General features: G+C 36.0%; 2 protein-coding genes across 2 annotated transcripts; both read left to right on the forward strand.

The window, feature by feature from the left end:
- The first annotated feature begins 2034 nt into the window (after positions 1-2034).
- Positions 2035-2457, forward strand: LOC141715048 (disease resistance protein RPV1-like). Its single transcript, XM_074518537.1, has one exon. The coding sequence runs from the start codon at positions 2035-2037 to the stop codon at positions 2455-2457; it is 423 nt and encodes a 140-aa protein (XP_074374638.1).
- Positions 2458-3734: 1277 nt separating this feature from the next.
- LOC141676994 (squalene monooxygenase SE1-like) lies at positions 3735-6660 on the forward strand. Its single transcript, XM_074482727.1, has 8 exons — positions 3735-4092; positions 4394-4505; positions 4640-4814; positions 4898-5066; positions 5233-5451; positions 5531-5806; positions 5891-6169; positions 6288-6660. Exons 1-8 carry the CDS (start codon positions 3856-3858, stop codon positions 6390-6392), a joined length of 1572 nt encoding a protein of 523 aa, XP_074338828.1. The 5' UTR covers positions 3735-3855; the 3' UTR covers positions 6393-6660.
- The last annotated feature ends 2110 nt before the right edge of the window (positions 6661-8770 follow it).

Here is an 8770-nt window from a genome sequence, read left to right on the forward strand (position 1 = left end):
GCCCAATTTTAGGCCCAAATCAAAGTTGGATTAGAAAAAGCCCAATATAACCAACAGACCAGAATTGAGATCGAGTTTGAGATCGTGAATCCTGTTCGAATTCTTTCGAACAGGAGCCAGAAAAACACCCTTTAATAAGACCAGGATTCAGGTCGAAATCCTGGTCGTGGATCAAGCTCGAAATCTGTCAAAAATGAACAAAAAATGGTCACAAATTTCGACCAAAATCCAGGTCGTTAATTCGACTAGGATTCAGGTCGTGAATCCTAGTCGAAGTTTCACGAACAGGAGTCAAAAGGTGGCCAAAATTTTGACCAAAATCCAGGGTGTAAATTCGACTAGGATCCAGGTCGAAATCCTGATCGTGAATCCTAGTCGAAATTTCACGAGCAGGAGTCAAAAAATGGTCGAAATTTCGACCAAGATCAAGGTCGTTAATTCGACTAGGATCCAAGTCGAAATCCTGGTCGAAATCTTTCGACCAGGTCTCAAGAGCTGCCCAAAATGTCGACTAGGATCCAGGTCAAAATTTGACTAGGATTCTGGTCGAAAAAGAGCTGAAAATTGGAAAAAAATCCTAAAAAACTGCAGAAAATTCAGAAAATTCCAGAAATTAAGGAAAAATCCCAGAATTAAGGGAAAATTCCTGAAAAATACCAGAAAATTCCTAAAATTAGGGAAAACGGTAAGAAAGTAATAATAAAGTTTTAAAACCCTGAAGTTGTGTACAAGGCAAATCGTTGTAAATGTGTAGGTCGCTCCATAATTTATGTCAAAATGATACCCTGTAAGGGAACGAATGAACTTAACTTCTGCGAAATCTTTTACGATTTTCCAGAAGTTGAGGGGCAAATAATAGGGAATAAAATAAACCCTGATTGCGTAAATAATATCGCAATAATCATATTAACATTAGAAGAGGCCCAAGACCCTTGACAGGGATCCAAAAATAGCCTAGGAATATAATTGGAGTTAAAGTTAATTAAACCAGATACAGTCCAATAACAAAGCCCAATTAGAAAGGGCCCAAAATCCTGAATATTAATTAATTACGAAATTAATTAATAAATGATAAAACATATGTCAAGATGAATCCTAGTGGGGATATAAATCCTTGTAGATTGGCCTCCAAGGGACCTAATAAGATAAATAATCAGTTTCCTACTTCCTAGTACTCCAAAATCCATTCCAATTCTGAGAATTTGCCCACCAAGTCTCCTAGATCTAGTCTAATCCTCGGACTCCCAACATTTATATAAGGGGTTTCACCCCACAACTCAAAACTACGTTTTGGCTTAATCCTCGATTAAGGACATATAGGCCACTACGTCCTTGGTGTGCCCTCACCGTCATAGCCCTGAGGGCATCATCAAGAACTACGTTTTTTGACTTGATTCTCTAATTCACAGAGATACGTTGGCATCTTGTGAATGCAGAGTTTAGCTACGAAACACGAGAGCAGCCATTAAAGGTTTTGAGCTCCCGGACCTTAGTAATTAATACAGCAGTTAATACACCCTAAGATTTTATACATAACAATAACCTATGTGATATTCGGAAACAATACGGTTGTATTTCTGAAGCATTGTTTACGCATGAAGATAAGTTTAAGAGAGAAATGGATGATACAAAAAGGTACTAGGATTTGATGGATAAAATATTGATGGAGGACTGCTCTTACTCAGGTTGCCAACTTAGGAGGCATGACTCCGGAGAACGAAACAAATGCGTAATTTTCATTAACGTATTACTGTTAATAAGACTTCACGTCATATTTTAGTTGTCAAGAAGTCTGACCTGGGTTGTGTGAGGAGCTCGTCCATCCTCGGTTGTAGAAGAATGCCGATAGTCTTGGATGATGTAGATCAAGTTGAACTGTTAGATGCAATTGGGATGTGGAGAGTGGTTTCACCCTGGAAGCAAAATCAGCATTACAACTCTGAATGTGGAATTGCTGGAAGCTCATGAACCCTGTATGAGACATGAGGTGAAAACACTGAATTTTAAGATTTCCTTGGAGTTGTTCCAGTTGGAATGCATCCGGAGAGTCAGCCCCCAGGGTATTATATAGAGCACTCAGAGAGGATATTAAAGAAATGTCATGGTCTTCCTTCAGCCCTTAAAGTTACAGATGCTTCTGGACATGGCAAGAAGGTGGATGTTTGGTGGAGTGCCATTGAGAAATTGGAAATTATTCCTCACTATAAGTCCAGTGTCCAGAAGATATTGCGAATAAGCTATGATTCTTTGCAAGATGACCATGATAGAGATTTATTTCTCGAGATTGCTTGTTTCTTCAGTGGACAGGGTGGTCAGGGTTTTGACAAGTGTAATTATTATACAATAACTGTAATCGAAAATCTTATTGATATATGTCTGCTGAAAATCGAAGGTGAAAAGGACAGAATGCATCAATCAATTCAGAGCATGGGTAGAGAACTTATATGTCAGCAGTGAATTAGAGAACCAGGGCTAGGGTAAGAATTTCCTAAAAGTTGAAATGGTTATCTTGGAAAAAAATTTCCCTGAGATCTTACCAAATGGCATTCCTATGAGCAGTAAAACTGGTGCACAGAAACATTGTATTCATGTTAAGTTCAGCCTTTTTATAAGAATTAATTTAAATAAATAGGTCATGTAATAATTTAAAGAAACAACTATGTAATGCATGTTTAAGTTGACACATATGTTTCCTTTTTCTGTCTAACAGCTTCTTGGCTCCCTGAAGTTTCTGAATCTGAGTCACTGCCATGACATTGTGAAAGCTCCAAACTTTGCAGAACTATGTTATGGAGCAATTGATCCTTGAAGATTGCGTGAGTGCAGTCGAGATTGATGAATCTATTGGAATGGCTAAAGGACTTGAATTTTTGGATTTAAAGGAGTGCAAACTTTTAAAGAGGCTTCCAAATGCATGCTAAAGTATCTGGAAACACTAATAAACTCGGGTTGTTCAAATCTTGGCTTGCCACCTGCAGAGATGAAGAAATTGGAATCTATGAAAGTGTTTCTCCTTTTCACTTTTATATTAGAGAATAAAGCAGCAAAAGAAAAATCTGTATGCTATTAAATAGTGTGCTCCATATAAAAAGTTTAATAATTAAGCATAAGAATTTGACAATGATTAAGTTGGCATTACATATTTACATGCATGCCTAGTATCATGTTTAAGGAATTATACTTTAGACAAATAGATACAAATTTCAGTACCTGGATGACCAAATCAACTTGATATTACAGATACAGGCTAATATGAATGACACCTGGTACAAATTTATCCAATACAAGACATTGGTAAATTTCATCCATGACCACATACCATAATTTGTCTTTCTGTCTAAAATATGTAATTTTACTGATCTTTGGCTCATGGTTCTTCTTCCCGTGGGTTTGAAACCATGAGCCTTTCCTTTGTTTAACTGCTGTTTAGATTCTTTCTTCTGCTAAGGTTCGATTAATCATGCTAAGGTTCGACTAATAGCAACGATTACTATAAGTCCTTGGCGTCTATGGTTTTAAGTCATTAACAGTCTTTTGTTTGTTTCTTGTTGCTGTTTGTTTTTATTGTCTTTCATATGATTTTAATTCTTTTTTGTTTGTAGAACTTGAAATATTGACCTGCTGACTATACAACTAAACTGTCTTACATGGCCAACATTCTTTCTTTCTTCACTGCTATATTCTTTTGACAATTCCCTTGTCCATTAATCAAGTATACTTGTCCAAAGACTATATATTGCCCCCATTTCTCATCATCTTTTTCTCAAGCTTTCAGAAGCACAACATGAACAAGAAAAACAACAACAACAAGGCCCCTTTGTATAATATTCCTTTGCATTTCTGATAGATAGCAAGATGAGTAATCAGTTTACTGTTGGAGGGGTCATTGCATCGCTGCTTTGTTTTGTTCTGTTTTGTTTGCTCAAGTATAAGAAGAACAAGAAGAGTAGATGCTTACTGCAGAATCAAATAAGGGAAAGCATTAAACCAATCCAAGATGGTGAATGTCAGGAAGAGAGAGCGCGAAATCCAGATATCATTATCGTAGGTGCTGGTGTTGCTGGTTCTGCTCTGGCTTGTACACTTGGAAAGGTCATTTTTCATTTCCCTATGACTTACCTGCTCACATGTCATTGCTCTAGCATCGGTTTAATCATTACAGTTTTATGCATAAGACAATGATTTCAAATTATCCGATTACAATGTGGTGGTGGTGGGGAAGGAGATTAAACTACAGATAGTGGTATATTAGCAATATGTTCAGACTTCAAAAGGAAAGAACCTATACTATTATCTTCAAGAATCTTTAAAGTATTTATCTATTGTTTGCGGCATGATTTCACACAGGATCTTGTTTAACCTGTAGTATCTTGCTTGGTTTGACATGAAACAGGATGGGCGTCAAGTTCTTGTAATTGAAAGAGATCTAGTAGAGCCTGATAGAATTGTTGGTGAATTACTTCAGCCAGGGGGCTATATGAAACTCCTTGAGTTGGGTCTAGAAGGTAAGAACATCATACAGTGAAGATGCAATGACAACTCCCAAAGCTGCATTCAGTTTTCAGTACCTCAATTGGTGCTTTAAATTCATGTATAACCTCAAAATGATTGATGATGTAAAAATTTACATTGGTTACAGATTGTGTGAATGGTATTGATGCACAAGAAGTGTTTGGATATGCTCTATTTAAAGACGGGAAAAGTACTAAGTTATCTTATCCATTGAAAGATTTACATCCAGATGTGACAGGAAAAAGCTTCCATAATGGTCGCTTTATACAAAGAATGCGGGAGAAGGCTAGAACAATTTCAAAGTAAGCATATATCTTTAAGATCTTCTAAAAATATGCTTCAAGCCTTGTCAATTTGCTAATCTCGAATTTTTGTGTCATCGCAGTGTGAGACTCGAACAAGGAACAGTAACATCTCTTGTTGAACGAAAGGGAACTGTGAAAGGAGTACAATACAAGACTAAAGGCGGTCAAGATTTAACAGCATATGCTCCTCTCACAATTGTATGTGATGGCTGCTTTTCAAATTTGAGACGTTCTCTTTGCAATCCACGGGTGAGGGCCTTTTCATGGCATTATCTTTTTTCTTTGTGTAGCCAGTTCATCTTAAGAAGCATAACAAATTTGTAGTATCAGGTTTATGACAGAAGTACATTCTGTTTCATGATCTGCAACACACTCAGTTCAGTAAAATTAACGTATCTTAAATTTGAATATGTAGGTGGAAGTTCCTTCATGCTTTGTAGCCTTAATCCTGAAGGACTGCGAGCTTCCATATCCTAATCATGGTCATGTTCTATTAGCAAATCCTTCACCAATTCTGCTTTACCGGATAAGCAGCACTGAGATTCGATGTTTAGTTGATGTACCTGGTAAGAGAATACCTTCCATGTTAAATGGTGATATGGCCAATCACTTAAAGACACTGGTGGCACCTCAGGTATGTGCAATAAATTCAAAACTTACCTAATGATTCTTAGGGCTTCACACTAATGATCAATTATTTCTGTGCACCTCAGATCCCTCCAGAGCTCTACGATGCATTCATAACTGCCGTCAATGAAGGAAACATGAAAGCAATGGCCAACAGAAGCATGCCAGCAGCTCCTTATCCCACTCCAGGCGCACTTTTAATAGGAGATTCATTCAACATGCGTCATCCTTTGACAGGTGGAGGAATGACAGTTGCTTTATCCGATATTGTTGTACTTCGAGACCTTCTTAGACCACTTGTCGATTTAAATGATGCTTCTGCACTCTGCAGATATCTCGAGTCCTTTTACACTATACGCAAGGTCAGTAAAAACCTTGTACAGTAACCTTTTCAATATACAATTACAAATCAATATGTAACATGTATGACATTTCTTGTTTTGCAGCCACTGGCATCAACGATAAATACATTGGCAGGTGCCCTTTATAAAGTATTCTGTGCATCACCTGATCCAGCAAGAACCGAAATGCGCTCAGCCTGCTTTGATTATCTAAGTCTTGGAGGAGTTTGTTCAAGTGGACCGGTGGCTCTCCTATCTGGTTTAAATCCTAGACCACTGAGTTTAGTATTTCATTTCTTCTCGGTGGCTGTATATGGAGTTGGTCGCCTTTTACTTCCATTTCCATCACTTAAACGCGCATGGCTTGGAGTTAGATTAATCATGGTATGACTCATACAAATCACTAAAATGTGTTATCTCATCCTGCAAGTATTGCATGCATCAAAATTATAAACTGGTAACATGATTTGTCCTAAAAAGTCTTGTTTATCATTTCTCGCAGGATGCAATAAGTATAATTTTCCCAATCATAAAAGCTGAAGGAGTAAGACAAATGTTCGCCCCTGTTGTTTGTCCAGCATATTACAGCTCTCCCCTCACTGCTTAATACCATGAGATAAACTTAGAACCCATTTTTTTTTCTTATTTTTTAATATTTCTTGTACTGGAAAGTTTTAGTCCAAATTCAATGCTGTGAAACTTGATGCTTAAAGGGAGCTCGATTGTGTACTGACGAGAAGAGTTTTTCACTAGCATTGTGTGTACCTGATATTTCTGTAATTGTTTTGGAGCTTCAAAAGCTGCAAACCATGTATCATAAGATGAAGTAACTTGCAAGATTTTTCGCACCATCAAGGATATGTACTTAAAAGATATAATTTGCTCCAACCCTAAAATTTTCTTTAGATATCTTGCTGACATTCTTTCCTTTTTGGAGAATTGCAGGAATGGCCAGACATCTTTTATCCGTATTTGTTGGGTATAATTAACACTACGCGCAATAATGGGACAATTATATAATCAGGATTAAGCAAGAATGACCAATAAACCAAATAACGAAACAAAATAATGGGACAATTATATAATCAGGATTAAGGAAGAACGGGCAATAAACCAAATAACGAAATAAAACACGAAGGCAAATAACAAGATAATTCGGTAACTTAATTGACAAAGAGAGGATAGAATACTTAGCTCTAACAGAAACTTTAACAAATACGAAAGAACTAATAACAGCTGAGCCGCCTTATCTTAAAGAAGCCTAGACTGTTCTTGAAAAGATTAGCTGTGTTATATTGTTATTAGCAAGATGGTTAACAAAACTGTTGATATTCTGAAGACTATTGAGACTAGTTCTGGTTCTGGTTGTACCGCATTCATTGATTGGACCACGTATCGTTTTTTCCAGCCTATTGATCTATCGGGTATGCCTGATAAATTCAGTGGTGGAGCTTCTTTTTCTTGTTGGCAGAAAAAGATAAAGCTTGTTAATCTCAAACAATACAACAAAAATTACAGAAGGGGGGTTGAATGTAATTCTGGCTACTTTTTTTGATTTTAAGAATATTTTTACTTAGTATATAACTGTGTTTGATTTGCAGTAGTGCGGAATGAAAGAATAATAGAAATCAAAACACAAAGTAATAAAACACAAGGCTTTAAAACTTTCTGGTGGATTTGAACTTATCCACCAGAGATATATATAAAGATGAGAACGTTGTGATACTTGAATAGCAGCGCAGCTGCTTACAAGATAACTTACAAACTTACAGAGAAATTCTTAACAGATATAGTTTTATCTATCTCTCTGAAAATTATGCTTACTTGGTTAGTTGCTTCTACTTGCTACTCTTGTTTTATATATCACCAAGTTACATGATAGTAAGACAAGATAATAAAACAAAATTATATCTAATTTAACTTTATGTTGCTACATTACTTTATCCAGCATTTTTGAATATCTTCATATTTGCATGGAAATGGTAATGCTTCTTTGTTCTCTAAATCCTACAATTAGGCTGCCACATTCCATTTGCAAACACCCGACACATGTGACTGTGTTGTCACTGTCAACTGCTAATTTAAATATTATCATCCGTCGGGATTATGTTGATCATCCGTCGGGAGCCTTGTTGATTATCCGCCAGTAGCCTTTGTAGATCATCCGTCAGGAGTCTTTCTGTCACTTGATTCTATTCACTTATGCAGAATTACAAGACATCTTATATTTACAATTAGCCAACTTATTCTGCATATCAATCTAGTAGTCAACATGACTTAAAGAATCCTGCAGTGTCTACTCAACTAATACATTGTTGTTTGCAGAAATGTGCTGCAAGACTTATTATTACATAAATCTACACTCTCGATGGATGTTAAATTGTCATCCGTCGGGACTATATTAAAACATTCGTCGAGAGCTACAAAAACACTAAGTTAAATTTACTAAGGTGTTTTGTTAAACTTATCATCAAGTTCACAACATATTTCTAACAATTTCCCCCAATTTATGTCTACTGGAATTGTAGACATAAATTAAGAGAAACTTGATGATAACAAAACACCCTAAATGTACAGATTGAATTATAGTAGATAAAATTAATAAGTGCTACAACTTATTTAAAAATTGAACAAAGTAAAGTGTACAAAAATTTCTCACAATCATTTTCAACATGTTCCTCTAGTCTGAGCAGATGTTTTTTATTTCCTTGATGGTTTTGATTTCTTCCCAAGCTTCCAGTTATAGGATAATGCATGCAAAAGTATAATATAACAAAAATAAAATCATATTTAATAGAATTATAAGACACGTAGAAGTAGAATGTATACATAAAAAAGGATGTAACAATGTTATTGGATAAACTTTGTTTATTAATAAAGGTTATCACTTAAAACTTCTCAAAGGCTTAAACAATGTTCCAACGAGATTCGTAATCTGTGTCCGACGAGATCACATAATGTTATTGCACAATAAAATAAAATGGA

Source organism: Apium graveolens, chromosome 1, assembly GCF_009905375.1.
Source record: "Apium graveolens cultivar Ventura chromosome 1, ASM990537v1, whole genome shotgun sequence".
Lineage (NCBI taxonomy): Eukaryota > Viridiplantae > Streptophyta > Magnoliopsida > Apiales > Apiaceae > Apium > Apium graveolens.

What these genes read in the sequence shown, in the direction of transcription:
- LOC141715048 (XM_074518537.1), top strand. Translation starts at nt 2,035, where the DNA reads ATGCATCCGGAGAGTCAGCCCCCAGGGTATTATATAGAGCACTCAGAG.
- LOC141676994 (XM_074482727.1), top strand. Translation starts at nt 3,856, where the DNA reads ATGAGTAATCAGTTTACTGTTGGAGGGGTCATTGCATCGCTGCTTTGT. An exon ending in TGGCTTGTACACTTGGAAAG is followed by an intron (nt 4,093 to 4,393) that starts GTCATTTTTCAT and finishes GACATGAAACAG; the next exon opens with GATGGGCGTCAAGTTCTTGT. An exon ending in CCTTTTACACTATACGCAAG is followed by an intron (nt 5,807 to 5,890) that starts GTCAGTAAAAAC and finishes CTTGTTTTGCAG; the next exon opens with CCACTGGCATCAACGATAAA.